The 20,378-nt window shown below is 44.6% G+C and overlaps 1 protein-coding gene across 5 annotated transcripts in view; it reads right to left on the bottom strand.

The window, feature by feature from the left end:
- Positions 1 to 18,824, bottom strand: part of LOC133376705 (rac GTPase-activating protein 1-like) — a 31,845-nt gene extending 13,021 nt beyond the window's left edge. Inside the window, exons 1-9 of one of the 5 annotated variants that reach the window (XM_061609347.1) lie at positions 18,736 to 18,824; positions 17,757 to 17,839; positions 14,263 to 14,333; positions 13,191 to 13,322; positions 11,254 to 11,390; positions 8,539 to 8,611; positions 5,519 to 5,596; positions 2,240 to 2,375; positions 470 to 645 (exon numbers count right to left, since the gene is read on the bottom strand). In XM_061609347.1, coding sequence (XP_061465331.1) covers positions 470 to 645; positions 2,240 to 2,375; positions 5,519 to 5,596; positions 8,539 to 8,611; positions 11,254 to 11,390; positions 13,191 to 13,322; positions 14,263 to 14,333; positions 17,757 to 17,839; positions 18,736 to 18,809 — 960 coding nt within the window. In that variant the 5' untranslated portion in view covers positions 18,810 to 18,824. Of the gene's footprint in view, positions 1 to 469; positions 646 to 2,239; positions 2,376 to 5,518; positions 5,597 to 8,538; positions 8,612 to 11,253; positions 11,391 to 13,190; positions 13,323 to 14,262; positions 14,334 to 17,756; positions 17,840 to 18,281; positions 18,704 to 18,735 lie in introns of those variants that run through there. The other 4 variants (XM_061609351.1, XM_061609348.1, XM_061609350.1 and 1 more) reach the window with 4 other exon arrangements.
- Between the last annotated feature and the right edge of the window lie 1,554 nt (positions 18,825 to 20,378).

Below are 20,378 nucleotides of genomic sequence, written 5' to 3'. Positions count from 1 at the left end.
TTTGGTGATGGGATGACCTGACTAGAGCAGGCCCAGATGTTGTCTCTGCCTGCCTCCCTCCCTGCACTGGCTAAGGCTGATGGAAGTTGCAGTCCAAAATATATAGAAGGCACCAGATTGGCAAAGGCAGTTGGCTAAGGAGAAGCCAGTCAACCCTGCGTTAAGAGGACTTGGAGATACTCCAGCGGAGAAGTACTCCGGCTGAGGGCATTGCTGAGCAGTAATTGGGCAGGCAGTCTTGTTCTTCTAAGGTCGCATTCACACTATAGATTTAAAGCACTACTGTACCACTTCAATGGTCATGGAGAACTGTAGTTTAAGGGACCTGCACTTTAAGGGTGCTGGGAATTATACCTTTGTGAGGTCAGCAGCCTTAAGAAACTACGGTTCCCAGGATCCTCCATGAGAGTTAAAGTGGTATAATAGCGCTTTAAATGTATGGTGTGGATGTGACCTAAGTCTTCCTTACCGTCTTGGAAGTAAAGTGGTGGTGTTGGAGTGGAGGTGTTCCCTGTCGAGGAGATGGAGAAAAGGCGTCTTGACCACCTTTTGACTCAGCCCTAATCTCTGTGCCAGCGGTGTCACTCTCAGCCTGGCTGCTTCGTCCACCTGACTCCTCACTGCTGCCCCAGACTGTGGTGAGGTCTGCGGAGAGAAGGGTCATGCATGAGGGACACATTCTTCCAGCATTCAAGCTGGCACCTCCCAGAAGGCATTGAAGAATCTTCATACTAGTCTGTCTACCTACCTCAAGCTGCAGACTCCTGCTCTGGACTATAACACCCTGGGGGTGCAGGAATCCACAATTAAGAGCTCAACATGGCTGCTCTGTGTGTACTGCATTGGCCAGGGACCCTGGCTAAGGTGGAACAGAGGTCTTGCTCCGTCTACGCCTATGGTATTGGGTTTGGGAACACGGTGACAGGTCAAGCCTCCAGATGAAAGAGGGGCAAGAGAACAGACTCAAACTTTGCAAACCAGATGCACAGCCTAGGACCCCATCTCTAAGGATGCCCAGGAGGGAGACAGACAAGCTGAACATTTGCCCCATCCCTCATAAAGCCATTCTTACAAATCTAGCACCTAGGAATACAGAACTCCACATCTGAAACCTCTATTGAACCATTCAGACCCACGCAGGGGCTGCCTGTCAGCCTCAGCAGAATAAGCAGAAATGCAAATACTGTTGATTTTGGTTTTGTGGTCCCACCCCTACTCCTCTAAACTACCATCAACACGTAACATGTTTGGAATGCATATCTTTTTTTAAAAAAAACGACATTTATTTATTTTTTATTCGCCTCTTGTTGCCCAAAGGTCTCTGAGTGACTTAAAACAAAAACATCATACTATAAAAACAAACAGTAAAACAAAACAATAAAACAACAACATCCCCCATACAGCCACAGGAAGCTTTGGCAGCATACTAATAACAGACAACATCACCTCAGTCTATCAAATGCCTGGAGAAAAAGATAAGTCTTTATCTGGCGCTCCAAAGATGTCAAGGAACGCACCAGGCAGACCTCACTGGGTAGTGCATTTCACAAATGGAGAGCCACAACTGACAAAGCCCTCTCCCCTGTCACTACCCTCCACGCCTACCTCAGAGGGGGAACCTGGAAAAGGGCCTCAAAAGATCTAAGGGTCCAGGCAGGTTCATATCGGGAGAGGCATTCTGGAATATATTGGGGTCCTGAGCTTTAAAGGCCTTTATTGGCCACAACCAGCACTTTGAACTGAGCTCAGAAGAGTACAGGCAGCCATTACAATTGGAACAGGATAGGTGTCGTATGACCTGTTTGCCTTGAACCCGTCAACAATCAGGCAGCCACATTCTGCACTAATTGAAACTTCCAAACATTTTCAAAGGCAGCTCCACGCAAAGCACACTGCAATAAGTACCCTGATCATGTACAGAGTGGATTTCCCATGTCAATGAGCAATTACCTTCCATCCCTATTTACATTTAAGGAGAAAGGCTTCTCTCCAGAGAGATGGAGGGGACCCTGTGCACTCCTTTGGAGCTCCAGCCTCTTTAGCCCCAGCACTGCCACCTCCTCCCTTCAGAGCATTCTGGGAATAGTCCAACTGTAATTTTTTGGGATTTTTAAAAAGCTTATCATAGCAAACACTCTAGTACCACAACTAAACCTTCTTCCAGCACTCCCTACCTAATTGTGCCTGTTCACTTTCAGCACTGGCCAGACCCCACTTAAAAGAAAAGGGGAAGAGGCACCTGAGTGTGTGGAGATGCAACGGCTCTGCTGGGATCGGCGACGTGACACCACTGCAATAGGTGGCAAACTGTGGACAGGGCCTCTGCTCTCCGCCATGGCCCCGGATCTCAGGGTCACGGCAGGCATCCCACTGGCCTGGCAAAATTAAGGAAAAGGGGGGGGGAAGAGGATGGTGAAGGGCACCCTTGATCACACTTCTTTAAATTAAGGTTGTAAACTTTACACAAGTTCAAGGAGGTATACATAGGTTGCAGAATGTAAGAGAAATCCACTCCCATCTTCCCATTCTCAATTTCAGCTTGATCAAAAGCTCTCCTTTTCGGTTTAAGCCCGCTGGGTCGATCCTGCTGCAGTTTTGTCTGCATAGTGGACCATTATCTGTACCTCTTCTAGATATTCTGCAGCCTTTTCAAAAGCCTTAGGGGTTTTTTTTTACTAAACAAAGTAACTGCACACACTTAAAGACTGTATATAACTCTGGGTTCAGCAGATATTATGAACAGTTTCTTTAGATGGGGTGAGGAACATTTATCAACCTGCGGGTTGCATCCCTTTACGGACAACCTTCCAAGGCGACACAAGCCAGTGGTGGGCAGGACCAAAAGCAGAAGTGTGCAGAGGGCAATATAATGTCACTTGTAAGCTACATTCCAGCCACACAAAAGAGGTTACAAACAGGCACACACACACCACTCCCCATCCTAGCAAGCAAGAGGCATTATCACAGTTCAAAGACAGAAGTACCTAAGAAGAACCTGTTGGATCAGGCCAATGGCCCATCTAGTCTGGTATCCTGTTCCAAGTGGCCAATCAGTTGCCCATGGGAAGCCCACAAGCTGGACCTGAGCACAACAGCACTCTCCCTTTCTGTGGTTTCCAGCAACTGGCATTCAGAAGCACACTGCCTCCAACTGTGGAGGCAAAGCATAACCTTCACGGCTAGTAGCCACTGATAGCCTTATCCTCCATGAATTTGTCTAATCCTCTTTTAAAGCCCTCCAAGTTGGTGGCCATCACTGCCTCCTCTGGGAGTGAGTTCCATAGCTTTACTATTCCAGCCATGCCAAAGTACTTGTGAAAACAAAGCAGGGCTCATGGGGGGCGTGGCCTGGAGAGAGTTCTCTGGCTCTGAGGTTCTCCACCCCTGCTCCCTGCCTTAAAGGCTCACACACAGAAACAAGGATTTGTGATAGAAGCCTTTAATAGAAGTTCCTGACCAAACTCAGGCTCTCTCCCATGCCTTGAATTAGGGCTTAAGGCAGCATCACCAATTACTACATGGAATACAATGATTACTTTACTCCTTTTTGTAGTCACCAGTATCAATTCCCTTTAACAGTACATTGCACCAGTATTTTGGGAGAGCTATTTGCAAAGTTTGTTACAATTATCATAGATCATTCAGACTCTAAGCAGTCCTCATCCAAGTGTTCGTTGGGCCTATCTATCCAAATGTGCATGATTTGTGAAGGTGACAGCTGAACCAGACATTGTGATATGTATGCGGGGGCATCATTTCCTCCAGCTTGACATGTATTGTGGTATTTTGCTGATCAATGTGCTTCCCTGCTGTGGCAATAGGTGTTTGCCCCCAAATAAAAATCACTCAGGATTATGAAAGATAAGCTTTTGAAGCCCACTTAACTGCCTGTGCTGTGTCTCCCTCTGCAGCTGGGCTGAGAACTCACAACTTGGCTTTTCCTTCAAACTGCTATGAGAGGCTTATAAATAGCTACTTGCTTGGCCCTCTATGGCAAGTAAGACTGTCATGTAGGCAACCAGAATAGGCTTTTGTAAATTGAGAGAGAGAGAGAGAGAGAGAGAGAGAGAGAGAGAGAGAGCGCTCCCCTTCTTTTAGATGGCCAAAATGACACACATGACTAACATAAAGTATGTTACATGTGGGTAGGCAGGTCAGAAAACAAAAGAGAGCTTATTTGCAAGGTTAAGTGGTGTGTGTGTATGTATATATGTATTAAGGAATCTGGGGCCTACACAGATGTGACCAGTTTGCCAGTAGGATCTTTCACCATGCAAGAAGATCCACAAGCCAGGCAACTACTGTGCTGTACTGATGAAAAGGTTGTGCTCAGGTGTTCAAACTTAGGAACTTTTTTTGAAAAAAGTTTTGTTTTCTTTGTAACAATATAGTTTCATTCCTATTTCATCCCTACTGATAGATTTTTTTGTTTTTCAAGGTTACAATTTGAATTTTGAAATGTCGTTTTAGTGAATCTGTTTTGCTATTTTTAAACATGATTGTAAATCACCCTGAGAGCAAAGTGTCATACATTTTTCAAATAAATAAATAAAAGTATTGCTTTAAGTGGTGCTGGACTGAAGTAAACCAATCCCTCCTAGGACCTTGACTCCTCAGATCCAGGGAGATCCAAAACGAGATATTGGAGGGTGTAGGGCAGAAATGGGGAACCTGTTTTCCTACAGATATTCTTGGACTCCCAACTCTCATCAGCCCCAGACCCCATGGCCAATGTTCAGGGATGATGTTTTTTGAGAGTCCAGCAATATCTGGAGGGCCACAAGTTCATCACCTCGGGACTATGGTTTATTACTACTACAGGAGATATTGAGGCACAGGGAGCAACAACTCAAAAGAAGGTTCTTTATGCTTTGTGAAATCTTGGTCAGCGTACTAGCATCCATCATAAAGGCCCACAGATACAGCCTATTAAGAGCTGGTGTAGCATAGTGGCCAAATGTAATCTATGAAATCCTGGCTCAAAACTCGCCTCTGCCACAGACTCAGTAGGGTGGCCTTATGCAAGTCACTGTGCTCTCACACTGAAAACTACACCCACTCCGCAATAGGAGATAATATTAATGGCCTTACTACAGGTTAATTGAAATGATTACTGAGACAGTTTCTTAGAAGTGCTCTGAGTATATTTAAAGTAGGCTGTATAAATGTTATTTATTATAACAGCAGGTTTTGGGAAGCAGAGGAACCCTTGGGTCCTGAGATGCAAACACATCCCTTTGCCATGTACCCACATTCCATGTCACTTGCCACTTCAGTACTTTTTTTGATCATGCCATGCATTACACACACCCAGGTTCCCACTCTGCAATTTGCCACGTTATAATGCACCTCTCCCTCTCCCTCTCATCCCAATACCGCCCCATAGCCAAAGCTCTCTGGGCGGTTTACAACAATTAAATGCAGTTACCAGAGCTAATTTCGTGGAAGTGTCAAAGATAATGCATCACAGTCTGGGTCTTCACTCACATAGAGATATAGGGCATCGCCAGATACTTACACTAGGAGTACGCACCACAGAGGGCCTTGCACACTTGGTTGTTATCACTGGCTGAATCAGGGGAACGAGGGAGGAGCACTGGAGGAGAGAAACAGGTGTGAGAGCAACATGAACGCAACCCCTGGGTGGAGCGGGGGGAGGAGCTCAGTACAACTGCTACCCACTTTCCACCTGGCAGAATATTGACAAGACAGAACAACGTATATGGCTGGATACAGATGGCAAAGTTTTCAAATACTTGAATAAGACAATTATAATTGTATGTGGGTATAGAAGTTTTATTTCCCCTGTTCAGCTGTGGTCTCTGATCAAACAGATTTGCAGGGCAGCCACACAAGTCTAGTATAGGAATGATGCAACTGCAGTCCTGGATGTCTTTCAATGTCACCTTTACTTCCCCTCTCTCTCTGACTTTGACAGGTTTCATCACTTCCAAATCCTTGAAGAAAGTAAGAGGAAGGGAAGCCCAAGAGAGGAGTTAGGAGCATTTGTAGTTCAGAGGCTACTTAAACTCAATCCCCACCTTGAGCTTGTCCACATTTTACTACTTCTTCCCACCACACGTTTTGCTTTGCACTATAGACTCTCTCTCCCTCTCTCTCTCTCTCTCTCTCTCTCTCTCTCTCACACACACACACACACACACACACACTTACTTATACAGTATATACACACCCTATATTATAGACAGACAAGAATGCAGCAGCCCCATTGCCACCAGAATCAGATTATATCAGTGTGCCAGCAGCCTCTTCACTAGCTACCTATACAGCATTCTAGCTAAACCTCAAAATCTCAAATGACACCGATACATAAAAAAGCCAACCAGGGGACATCCCACCACTGTGGAACTCTCTTCCATGACCTATCAGACCATAAGCATATGCTAGAAGCATTCCCAAACCCAAGTTTTCATTTGCTGTGGCCAGGAGTCAAATGAATGGGCTATGAGTAAAGTTGAAGAATATTTGCTTCGTTTGAAGGTTAGAAGGATTTCATATGTATTTAAAATTTATTTATTACATTTATATCCTGCCCTTCCTCCTCCTCTTGGCCACAACCAAATCCTTAAAATAGAGTGCATTAGAAATTAGAAGTGTAGAATTCAAAGGCACACTAAATAAGTCGGCAACAAGGTGAAACTACTCAGGGCAGGCGACTCTCCCCATCCTCTGCCCCCAGCTTGGTAGCCTAGGGATGAACATGGGCCATCCTCATCCTCCCTCTTATTCCTTCTGTTGGAGATTCTATGTAGCCAACTTATTTGAGCGCAAGAAAGATTTGGGTCATCCTGTTAGGTGCTGTCTGCATTATGTTTGGGGTTGGATTTGTATTATTCAGCATCTTTTAAAGCTATTGTAGGATTTCTATGTTGCCAGTTTATGATGTCACTGGTTCTAGTAAACAAATAGTTCTAAAAACTGTTTGCAGTGTTTGACACATAGAGAGGTGGGACAAAAGGGTAAAATAGTGGGAGAGGGCTATTGTCTGCCCCCATGTCCTGCTCGTGGGCTCCCCAATGACATCTGATTGGCCAACATGGGAAACAGGATGCTGGACTAGCTAGGCTTTGGTCTGATACAGTTGCTCAAATAAGGAGGAAAAGGGAAGCAGACACTGATTTGGATTCTGACGCCTCCTTCTTCACCTCCCAGCTTGGAGTTCACATCTGCAGAAAAGTCCCTATACTTGGCTGTGGAATACCCAATTGGCAATGACTAAAATATGCAACTGCTACAGTTTGATAAATGCAGACAGCAAAAAATATGTCACTTGTTATTGAAACCTGGTTTGACAACCAGTTTCTGACCCAGCTAGAGAGTCAGTTTACCATATCCTACTTGTGATCCCCTTTCCCTAATTATTCCCTAAATCATGGGCTCAGTGGCTAATATGCCAAGCAAACTTTTTAGATGGAATAGCAAGGAGCTGAGTGGTCTGTTTCAACCCTGACAGGCTATACAGAAGCAAGGTGAGAACATTCACACATTATGCATAATGTTCATAGCATGCACGCATGTTTAGATGGCTGTAAAAGTCTGTCTACTTGCATTCACACATGATTTGCACACATGTACTAGAATCTTACTAAGGTTCCATATTCTCATTTCCTGCAAGCAGCTACTACAAATGTTGCCAGTTCCGGCTCTACTCAAAGCTTGCATAAGTACAGAGTTGCCTGCAGTCTGCATATGCAAATAATTACATCTGGCATAGTATCTGGCCTCCAAATAATACAAACTCTCATTAGAGCAAGGTGCCCATTTCTTGTCACAAAACAGCAGAGAAATATTCCAACCTGTTTGGTGTTTGCAACATGCTTTACACACATATGCATCAGTTAAGTCAAATGCTAGTTCAGTCTTGCCCCTCTCCACATGCTTCAGTCAGGTGGTCTGTCTTTTAAAAAATGGCAGAAATATTTTGCTTATTGTTGCAAAAATGGTTGCAGAACTGCTCTGGAAATTGGGAAGAAAGGGAGGTGTGTTGGTGGTGCTACTGACTCTGGGCAATAGGTGCTCTCCATAGCTGACTTTTCCTGTTCCAACCAAATTATACAAAAACTTGCGTAAATGCTTCCCCCGCTGCCACCACAAGGCTTGCTTCAAAATAGAAAAGGTTATAGTTATATTGTATTGAACATACAGGTTCCATAAGGTGTTTTCAAACTGGCCCCACTGTTCTCAATACAGCATATCTGTCTTCTCCCTTCTGTCGCCAAATACAACTTCCTCTGAAAGAGTATTTTGTTTCAGCCCACCCCTCTTCCTTCCATGTCTGTTCATCACCTCTTATCAATGTACAGTATATCAGATTTGGTGGGGGTGAAGAAAGAAAGAAAAAGCTTATATACTATCATCCAGTAACAGCTGCAGGTTGCACATTTGGCATATTTCAAGTGTGAAGTCTTGGCTTCTGCTCTTGCAGAGTGTAGAAACCTCAGACCGCAGTAACAAGAGTTTGGCCATGCCTTGTGCTTTCTCCCCTAGCAAGCCTGGGAGAACAGGGGAGCTACTTACCACTTCATCATCCGAGTGGTCAAAACTGATGTCAGATATGATTGAGGTGCCAAGTTCTTCCACCGCAGACAGCCTACACAGAATAGTAGCAAAGTGAGCTGTGTAACAATGAATAACTGTCTAGTGTCACATTTGTCTCTCCATTCATCCCTCATTTCATGCCCAGTTCATCTAATCCAATCTCCTCCAAATACCCATCAATTTTTCAAAATGTGGGCATACCATTCTGGGGAAGATAAATTTTGTTGGCTTAATATGAGCCAACAGTGCAATGTGGCTGTAAAAAAAGGCAAATGCTACATTAGGCTATATTAACAAGTAGAGTTTCCAAATCACATGAAGTACTAGTCTCCCTCTATTTGGCCCTGGTTAGGCCTCATCTTGAGTACGGTGTCCAGTTCTGGATACCACATTTTAAGCAGGATGCAGACAAACTGGAACAGGTTCAGAGGAGGGAAATGAGGATGATCAGGGGACTGGAAACAAAGCCCTATGAGGAGAGACTGAAAGAACTGGGTGTGTTTAGCCTTGAAATGTGAAGGGAGATATGATAGCGCTTTTCAAGTACTTGAAAGGTTGTCACACAGAGAGCCAGCATCTCTTCTCAATCATCCCAGATTGCAGGACACAGAATAATGGGCTCAAGTTACAGGAAGCCATATTTCAACTGAACATCAGGAAAAACATCCTACCTGTTAGAGCGGTACAACAATGGAACTAATTACCTAGGGAAATGGTGGGCTCTCCAACACTGGAGACCTTCAAGAGGCAGCTGGACAGCCACTTGTTGCGTATGCTTTAATTTGGATTCCTGCATTGAGCAGGGGGTTGGACTCCATGGCCTTACAGGCCCCCTCCAGCTCTATGGTTCCATGATTCTGTTTCTTTTGTGTCCAACACAGTTGCCACTCACATGTGGCAAAACAAAATTAACCTGTGGTGAATTGGTGCTTTACTTCTACCACTTATTTTTTTAAAATAAAAGTTTTAATAACATTCTTTTATACGTATACCAGTTCCAGAAAGTGTCCATCCTCCACCCTTAACAATTATAGAATCATCTTTGGGTCCTATACACTGCAAAATACACTTTGACATCTATAATTCTCAACTATCTTAAGAGATTGTGAGGCTTCTTCCTCTGGAGAGGCACCTTTTCAAGACAGATATGATTTTACTTCAAGCACTCAGCATTTGAAAGATGATTCAGTTGTTACAATGCGGACTCATTTTTTAAATCAAAATGACTCCATAGTTCTAAACATAGGTATTCCAAAACTGTTTCAGTTTTTGATTCAACATGGCTCTGCAAATCAACTTTTCTGCAGTAAAAATTGTGAAATCAAAATATAGGTCACAGATACTGGACAAAAATTTGGAGGTGATGTAGTCTAACTGATTTTATGCCTGATTTCCCTGCACTACTTAATGAAAAGATATGTCAGATTTCTCACTAATTCTATCAATAAATAATTCAAAACATTGTATTTTTCTACCTTAAAACATGTTACAAGTTTTGTTGTCATGTGGCAAAAATGTTAACACATTCACTGCTATTTTAGCAAGTATGAAAAAACTGTTGGCCACCGCTGTTGTATTCAGTCCTTTTCTTTGCAAGGATCCTCTCAAGGTCAGACAGTAGCTGCTACAGAGGCATGATTACTTACTGTTCCAGAGAGCTTTGTGTACAACTCAAGACTTTTAGGAACATGAATTCTTGATGAGGGCACGGCCCAATGGTAGCGCACATGCATGGCACGCAGAAGGTCCCAAGTTCAATCCAGTTCAATTATTGGTAAGTAGGTGAAGTGAAAAACCTCTGCCTGAAACCCTGGAGAGCTACTACCAGTCAGAGTAGACAATTGTGGGCTAAATGGACTAGTGGTCCAGTTCAGTACAGGACAGCTTCATAAGTTCAAACAGGTCAAATTGCCTACGTGGAAAGAACTTGAGGAAGCAAGCAAACTATGGTCTAATCCACATTAGCATTTTTCTTCCTGGTAATATTGCTTCTTGCAATTCATATGACACAGGCCCCAATCTGTGGCACCACCACCACTCCTGCCTCTTTATTCTGTGATTTCTCAGACTACTTTTATGATTACCTTTTTCTTACTTACTGTGTGGCTCTTGAGCTGTGGATTTCCATGTGAACTAGGTGACAGCTATTATTAGTATTTTCAGCAGAGTAGGTGGCAGCTTCAAATCTGTAGAACTGGTGGTTATTTTTTTTTAAATGCTACTAAGTTTGCATATCCACACCTGCACAGCTGTGTTTAATTTGAAAGCCCTTCCTCACAAACCTTCACTTTTCAAGTGCGTGGTGGTGGTGGTCAGAATAATTGTGAGAGGAATGATTGTGAGTAGTAGAAGCTACCTGCACATCTTCCTCGCCAGAGACTTAAAAAAAAAAAAAAAAAAAAGGGATTCTATTATTATCGGAACCGGTAAAGATAGACCACAATAATTTACAGCATTAGACATCTTTGCTTTGAGGCAAACTTGATCTGCTGTGTATTTGGGTTGTAGGATGTGTGTTGATTGTACTTCTTTTATATTTGATTTGTGGCCAGTTTGATATATGTCCGTTTCTGGGTCCAATTTAAAAAACAAAACAATAAGATCCAAAAAGGATTCAGTGATCGTTTGGTTTACCTGAGAGAGGCTACCGTATCAGTTGTCTTAAAGTAACCTCTTGCTTCCCTTGGCACTCACCGCTTGCCAGGCAGAAGGGTGCTACGGTTGCAACACTGCCTGTCGAAAGCTGCTAGGGCTAAGCGCTGGTCCTCATTGAAAGGAGTGATCTGTGGATCAGCCATCAGGTAGTCATAGATAAGCTGAAGCTTGCGCTCCTGAGAGGGATAAAAAGGTGGGGAGTGGAGGGGTGGAACAATGGAGACCCTGTTAAAAGGAAGAATGCAGCAATCCCCCAGTGGAGCCTCTTTGCAGCTGTAACTATCTTCAAATCTGTGCATCACTCCTTCGGTTGAGGGAAACCCAGTTCTCCCAAGCCTACATAAAGCAAGTGAACTATTCTTGCCTAGGATGTATATCCAGGACTACATTAACTCTGTACGCAAGATACTCATCTTCTGTGCTATAAGGCTCCATAGTCTGCAGTCTGAATAAATTACAAGATTCAGTGAATTTCCATTTGCTTGTTGTGTAGTTCAGTGTCTAAGGTACTATGTCACATCAGCTCTATGAAGCTTGTTTTGGGACTTGCATGAGCACCACATCTAGGCCATATATTGGCTTCTACACTAGCTTCCATTCAGATCATGCAACTTTCCTCTTGCATCAGCCAGGTCTCATTAGTCCCCAAGGGCTGTACTAAAGATTCCCCACTCTTGATTTAGAGGTTCTTCCTAACATACATCATTCTGACACAACACATACAGCTCACCTCCCAAACTGCATCATCCTAAAAACATAAGACGTGTATTATCATTTGGATGCATTTTATTTTCTCTTGTTTTCTGCTATTACTTTTTTGTATGATAATTTTAATTGTTACCCCTTCTGGAATTGCTTTTTGGAATGAAGGGTGGGTAGATGTGTTTTAAATAAGATACCCTGCTGGATCAGACCAAAGGCCTATCTAATCCAGTATCCTGTTTCTCACAGTGGCCATCCCTGTGCCTCTGGGAAGCCCAGAAATAACACATGAGCACAATAGCCTTTTCTTCTTGCTATTGTTCCCCCAGCAATTGGTATTCAGAGGCATGCTGCCTCTCAGCCTCAAAGTAGTGAATAGCCATCAAGGCAAGAAGCCATTGATAGTCTTATCCACCATAAATGTATCTCCGCTTCTTTTAACACCATCTAAGTTGGTGGCTGTTGCTACACCTTCCAGTAGCAATCCCATAGTTTGAATTATGAGTTGTGTGAAGAAGTACTTAGAGAAGGGCCACAGCTCAGTGACAGAGCACCTGCTCTGCATGCAGAAGGTGCCAGGCAGGGCAGGCACCAAAGGGCGGCCAGGTTGGGCCCTGGCCAAGGGCTCCTGGGACCTGAGGGGCCCCTGAAGGGCCCTTCCTTAGGGTGGGTGGGTAGCGCTCCCATTCCGCGATTCGCAGCAGTGTTGGCTCCTGACTCTACCATGGCTTGCAGAGAGGGAGCTCCCAGTCACCCCCCCCCACAACCATGCAGGCCTGCAACGCACACCTGCATGCCCCACTTACCTCTCCTGTTGGGGTGAATGCTGGCTTTGCTGCGCTCATGCCTGCTATCAACCAAGATGGCAGCTGAGGCTTCCCTAAGTGGCTGATACCTCTGCCACCATCTTGGTTGATGGCAGGCATGTGTGCACAGCACTGCCAGCATTTACTGCAGCAGGAGAGGTAGGTGTGAGTGGGCGCCATGGGCCCAGCTGGTGCCCAAGGGCCCAGTCATGCCTGGTGCCAGCCCTAGTGAATCATTGGCGTCTCCAGGTAAGGCTGGGAGAGACTCCTGCCTGAAATGCTACAGAGCTGCTGCCAGTCAGTGTAGACTGTACTGAGCTAGATGGACCAACAGTTTGACTCAGTAAAAGACAGCTTCCTATACTGCCTTTCGTCCATCCTGAATCTCCATTCATGTGATGGCCCCAGATCTGAGCATTATGGAGAAAAAATACTTTTCTCCTTTCTCCACAGTGCCCCTCCAAGAACCTGCTTTTCCAGCTCAGCTTCTGCCCGATGCCTTTTTTTCATCTCCACCTCCACTTGGTTGCGGGCATGTTTCAACTTCACTTCCAGCACTGAACGCTCAGACTCTGACTGTCGCAGCTGCTCCCTTGCTCCCTGCAAGGAGGAATGGAGGAATCCGTCAATTTTGGTTCTCTATGTTTCTCACTTTTCGCAGTGCTGGAGTGATGTGCCTTTTTTTCTTAAAGCCTCATGAAAATTCTTTATTAAATGTATAGCCAGCCTTCCTCCCAAAGGGACCCCAGGGTGGCAGATGATAAAGACCTAAAAAACCCAAAACATCTTTAAAAAAAATATCTTAAAACAATAATCTTAATTCCAATACAGATGTAGACTGGGATAGGATATCTACTTAAAAGGCTTATTGAAAGGGGAAGGCCTTCAGTAGGCACCAAAAAGATAACAGAGATGGTGTCTGCCTAGTATTTAAGGGGAGGGAATTGCAAAGGGTAAGTGCCACAACGCTAAAGGTCCACTTCCTATGTTGTGTGGAATGACCTTCTGATAAGATGGTATCTGCAGAAGGCCCTCACCTGCAGAGTGCAGAGACCAGCTGGGTATATAAGGGGTAAGACAATCTTTCAGGTATCTTGATCCCAAGCTGTATAGGGTTTTGTATATAAAACCAGCACCTTGAACTTAGCCTGGTTGCTAATGGGCAGGCAGTGCAATTCTTTTAGCAGTGGGATAGCATGTCAGCAATATTCTGCCCCAGTGAGCAGTCGCATTCATTGGCATTTTAGCATGAATTTAGCATTATAAACACATTTTTGTATGCAGTTACATAGTCAGTAGACACATTTTTGCAAGCCATTTTCCCGAACATAATGCATTTTTGTATTTATTTTCACATACACATTTCTCCTCTAATATACCATATTTGTATGTATCATTTGGAGAACTGCATTGTAAAATTCAAAGATGTGCCAATTTCAAAGGATAGCTGTTTTTCAGTTTGCATACTGGTTTGAGAAGTGCAAATTCGAAAGTTTCTCATTAATATGGAAACAAAATCAAGTTTCTCTTCCATCTGTACCTGCAAGTCACAGTCTAGTTGGCAGCATCGCTGGCGCATCCTCTCAAGACATTGGGCAACCTGGAGGTAGTCTAGGAGGGGAGACAAACATCTGATGGCAAGGTTGGTCCATGGGGCACAGCAAAAAAAGAACTATTTGTGAGTGGAGCAGACTCTTTGTAAGCAATTTATGTCATTCTAGAACCGTGATGGGGAACCTCTGGCCCGCAGGCCTATTTTGGTCCATCAGAGGGTCTAATTTGGCTTCAGAAGCCACTTTTCTCAAACTACACCCACCTGTCAATCAGCTGATATCACTTGTGACATCAGTTGATAGGCAGGAGGGCAGAGTTCAATCTGCATTGGCTGTGGATGCCTGAGGCTAGCAGGGAAGAGGCATCCACAGTCAAAGCAGCAGAATTTAACCACCACTTGAAAGCTGATGAGCAGGGATTAAATCCTGCTCATCTTGGCTGTACATGCCTGTGCTGTGCTAGGAAGACGCACACAGAGCCAAAGAAAGCAGACCTTTGTTTCAAGCATCAGCTGGGTGAGGGAGAAGTCCCTCTCCCAGCTGATCTGCAAGAAGCAGTTTCATCTTGGGGGGCGGGGACGAGGAGGGAGAAGAAACAAGCCCAGAAGAAACCTTCTTTTTGCAGGTTGGCTCATGGAGAGGGGATAAAGAAGTGCTGTGCCAGCAATGCTCCTTGAGCTGTGGTTCCCAAGCACGTGACAGCCAGCTGGTGCTTGGAAACCCTGCCCAAGGGATTTTGACAGGTGGATGAGCCCTGCGATTGACAGGTAGGCATCACACGATTGACAGATAAGAGGCTCCACCCACTTCTCCAATTTGTCCCACAGGCTGATCCTGATATGGACCTGGCCCATGAAGCCAACAAACTGTTGGCATCAAAGCTAGCGAACAGAGTTAGGTATCCTGTGTGTCAAGAAAGGAGCAGAGAAGGTACAAACCCTTACTTTTCCCAACCATGTAATCTCAAAGCTTTAGGAGGGGGGCTCATTCAGTGCCCTTCCTGTCCTCCCCAGCAAATGCCATGTGGGGCTGAAACCCTAACACAAATGCCTGGATCCAAACAATGGGTTGTATTCAACTAAGTCCTACTCGGAGTAGATCCGCTGAAATTAATGAACTTAAGATAGTCATTTCTATTAACTTCAATGAGTTTACTCTGAACAGGGCAAGCACTGAACACCACCCAACAGCAGCAGATATATTTGTCCTATTGTTGTTTCTTAACTGGAGCACATACACAAGTTTTCTGATCAACCCCTCTTAAGTCCAGAAGACTGGATCTGCCTGGCAAGCCCACAAACAGGAAAACAAGAATACCAGCCCTTTGGAGAAGCCTCCTGTGAACCCTGAGTTGAACATGTTAGCTAGAAAGCCCTGCATTCTAGAGGCTACAATGGCACAGGGAGAACACTTCCCAACAGTAAACAGTCCAGAAGGATGTCTCAGTATCACACAATTACCTGGTGGCATCCATACCATGCTAGTGCTGGGAGCCATTGGTGTTTGCAGGAACTTTGACAGGGGGCGGGGGGAGGAGTAAAACCCTGAAAGGGGGAAGCAGGCTAATTTCTCACAAAAAACCAAAAACAGCGTCTGTACATTTTGTCTCATATCGCTGTTTATACAAGAGTTACAAACTTACTATTTTTAAATGAAAGCTGGGAATCTGGGGGTTATGGTTAATCTGGGGAGCTGAAGAGTGGCTTGGTAGTGACACAGTTACACTCCTGAAATCTCAGCTCCTTCAGAAATGGCACCTCTGGTTTCTCTCATGCTACCCTAGAACTTCAAAACTTACTGCTCTATTTCTTGGTATGTTACAATGGCTGAGAGGGAAGATTTAAGGCAGGAGTGATGACTCCTAAATGTTGTTGGACTACAACTCCCATAATCCCCAACCATTGCCCCTTTGAGCTAGGGCTAATGGAGTTTTTAAACAAAGCAGAGACACTTAAGCAAATTATGCTGACCCGTAATGTTAAGCACTATAGTAGCTTAAGTGGACCCCGGAGGTGGACCAGCAGGGACCTCTCCTCATCCAATAGGGGTGGGGAGTCTTCTCCCCCCCCCCCAATGGCCACATTCCCTCATGGGCAACCTTCTGGGAGTTGCATGCCAGTGGGGAGCAAAGCCAAAGGCAAAACAGGATGGAGCAGTACAGTAAAGGCAGAGGTTTCCACATTCCAGCCAGGCAAGAGCACTTGAGGGTATACAGCAGGGCCCCTGAGGGGTGCAGCCTGAGGAGAGTGGGTATGACCTGGGGGCAGTGCTGAGGGCCAGAGAGAAAGGCCTGGAGAGCTACATTCAGCTCTTTGGTCTGAGATTCTACCCCTGAAACCTGTTTCTATGCAAAGCTCAGCCCTGGAAAGCAAACTGTTTTTGTTCCAGGAAAATAGCCTCAACAGACTGATAACAATGAGAGAAGTTCCCAAACACAAAAACAAAACAAAAAATGATAACAGCCAATTCACAAACTGGAGAAAGAAGGAACTGTTATGATAACATGAGGTCAACGGCAGTAAGTGGGGGACATTTTCACTCAGTGCAGTAACAGCATACAGTATCAGCAAGCAGATTTACAAGCAATCTAAATGTATCAGCTAGTTTACTAATGCCATTAACATCCAAATATGAATATCAGTATACTTGTCAGCCATCCAGGTCTCTTTGCACTGACTGACCAGAACAATGAAAGTTGGGGATAAACTTACTTCTAACTGGCCAATGTTTCCACGTTCCACGTTCTCTGCACTTAAAAGTCAATTTCACATTAGAACAACACTGTAAAGACCACTGAAGATCCATGGAAGAGGCATGGAACATCAGGGGGGCAAGCAATAGTCTCAAAGGATTGTGTGCATTACTTAAGGCATGTTAGAGACCCACTTGCTCTTTTGTTGGTTCCAATGCATCTCCACCTCCTTTCTGAAAATGGGCATGCGACATTCAAACATCACCCTTTCCCCTCCCTGTAAAATCTGTTGGGAGCAGCTTGAGTTTGTTTGTTTTTTAGCTTGCTTCAAAGAGATTTTGCAACTGATTGCAGGCCAACCCATTGCCCCTCTAGGTGTGGCCAATGGAAAGGCTTTACTATAGGTGACTCTGTAAGTGTAAGCACTCTCAAGCATAGGCTGTGAACACACTAGTGGGCAGATCAAAGCATTTCCACTGGCCACACCTGGAGTGGGAATGACTTGATCTCTTTGAAGCGAATTTTTAAGAGAGCACTCAAGCTGCTCCCACCAGTAAAAAGGGGCGGGGTTTGACTAGCATCATGTGCCCCCTTTTTCAGAAAAGAGGCAGAGACACACTGGCAGAACAGTGAGTGTGTCTATACCACCTTGGGCTCCTTGTGGGAGGAAGGGCAGGATATAAACTGAATGAATAAAATAAAAATAATAAATACCCAGATTTCTCTAATGCAAAGGCTGCTTACAGAGTCAGATGAAGGAAAGGAGAATGAGAACCCTAGCCAACCCACCTAGTTCAATGCTGCTGTTGAACTCTATGAGCCTCAAGAGCTGGTCCATGCAGCGCATAAGCTGTGGGCACAGGCGATTCATCCTGATAAAGATACAATAGTTGAGAAGGAAGCAAAGGCACTTTGGGCTTGAAAAACAGTTAAGCAGGCAAACAAAAGGCAATGCTAAAGTATGCGCAGGTCCCAGTATGAGTCACTCCGGTGGCTCATTATATTTTGAGTGTATGTGAAAAGCTGATGAAAAAACTGCTCCTGAGCATGTACAGAGTGCCTTTATTATGCCATCCAAACCCAGCCCCTATACTTCTAGAACAGCTTCCAGAAAGGAAGTCCAGGACGCTGTGAAAGCCTAGGGTAAGAGCTCCTAGCTACTAGAGGAAACTCTGAACATTTTTTTTCTTGCAAAATCATCCTTAGCGCACCCCCTCCCCCCCCCCAAAAAAGGCCCAGAAAGGGCAAAATTGAATTTAAAAAAAGTAAGGAGAGGGAAAGAAAACAAGAGAGCATCTCTCATCTCCCACTCACACGTTACTGGGGCATACAGACACAAGTAAACCGAGCATGGAAACACGCTGACTGCTCGCCAAACAGATTAAGTGCATTAATTAATGAATCCCTTAAGTAACAATGCATTCTGCTCGCGGTCACACAAATCACCCTCCGCCATCAAAGAATCACGGCGCGAGCCACAGCGTTTTTCAAACAATCCGCCCACCGTCGTCTCCCACCTAGCAAGCTCCACCCATCCTCCGAACGAAGTTCGTGACTCGTGGACCAACGCAGCCTCTTTTTAAGGAGGGACGGGGATCTGAGCAAAAAAACTCCCTTCTCGTCGATTTCGAGCGAACGTTTTCTTTTCTGTTCGTTTACGAGCAGCGGCGAAAGCCGAAGGTTGTAGCAAATTCTCAGCCCTGTCTGGTTACAAAAACCTGTCTGGTCCCAAGCAAAGAAATGGCTGACTCTTTAAAATGGTACCAACCGGAAGATTTCTCCCTCGTCTGGATTTGAGTGCCAAAGCACCTCAGTCCCATCTTTCAAGGGAAATCGTGGCATAGGAGAATTTTTCAGTTTTGAGTTCTCTATACCACTTTAAAAATACATCTAGGGTGCTGAAACAAGAATCAAGGCAGAACCCTGTCTTTTACACCCCCCTCCCTCGTTTGGAACAATCGGGCCATGAAGTTTCCAGGATCTTACTAAGGTTAGGGGAGATTCCATTACATAAGGGCACCACCTTTCCATCCGTACTTTTGGCCAAAATATCTATGTACTGGAGACCACTACTCCCATGAGCCCCAGCCAGCATGGACAATGGTCAGGGATGATGGGAGCTGTAGTTCAGCAATATCTGGGGGGGACCACAATGGCTATTCCATCTTTAGGACCTCATTACCATACTTTAAAAAAAAAAACACCCTAAACAATTTGGTGTCATCAGCAAATTTGGCTGCCACAATGCTAATCTCTAACTGGATCCTTTATGAACAAGTTAGAGCAGGGGTTTGTTAAAATATTAGTGGTTTCTCATTTGAGTTAAGAACTGTTGGATCCCATCTGAACCTGGTGATTTGTTTGTTCATTTTTGATTTGTCCGCAAGGCTTAGAACTTCATCTTTTATCACCACTATTTTAGAGCTTGGAAGCATTTTGATTGTAATATGAGTAATTTTATTACTTTTGAGGAGTAATTGTAATGTTTCCAGCATTACTTTTGGGCATTACTTGGGGAGGGGAAAGCAGGGGAAGTCTTCTGCTCCTCTGATTTGTGGGTGAACATCATGTGCCTCAAATTGGGCTTCTGCACAGCGTCCCTCTTGCCTCATGCTCTGTGGGTGTTTAGGAGGCAATGAGGGAGGAGGTGGAGAGTGAGATGGGGTGGAGTGGAAAAAACAATTGTTTAAAAAAATGGATGGTGATGGTGAAGAAAGGAGGAGAAGGAGGCAGCAGCAGAATGGAGATAAAAGAACTGTGGAGGTGAAAGATAACAACTTGTGTGTGTGTGAATACTGTGTTTGCACTTGGGACACAAAGTGGCCTCCACCACCCTCTCTGGCTGCTGTGCTGCATTTGCAGTATTTTAACTTTTTTGCATCTCAGGGGAAAATGTTTGCTTGGGTGAGTGTCCCTTAGTTGGTGGTAGGGCAGGGTCCGGGAGGTGGTTAAGTGAGAGAGATTATGCTTGCTGGCTGAGTGGGGGGGGGTGGCACTTGGTATGACATGCAAAGATCTGAGTAGTGGCCTCTGCCTCCCTCCCCACCTCCCTTACCAGCGGAGAGACCACCATTGCTATCTTATGAATAAAAATAATTATTCTACTACCTCTGTATATGTGTGTGTTTATTTTTAATGATGTTTTAGGCTACTTAGATGTGCAGCAGCCAAGGCCAGCACCTTGTAGGTGTTTTTTTAAAAAAAGTAACTGAAACGTAATTGTAGTGATTACTTTTGAGGAAAAGTAAAGTAATCAGTTACTTTCAGAGCAATTGTTATTGTAACGGTAATTACTACTTTTTTGAGCCATATAATTGTAACTGTAATTTATTACTTTTTCAAAGTAATCTTCCAAGCTCTGCACTATTTGCATCAGTTCCTCAGACACCCTTCTTGAGAAAGTTAGGTCTG

This window comes from Rhineura floridana, chromosome 2 (genome assembly GCF_030035675.1).
Source record: "Rhineura floridana isolate rRhiFlo1 chromosome 2, rRhiFlo1.hap2, whole genome shotgun sequence".
Classification (NCBI taxonomy): domain Eukaryota; kingdom Metazoa; phylum Chordata; class Lepidosauria; order Squamata; family Rhineuridae; genus Rhineura; species Rhineura floridana.
Note: the sequence above shows the minus strand (reverse complement) of the source record. Positions and strands in the feature narration are given on the sequence as shown.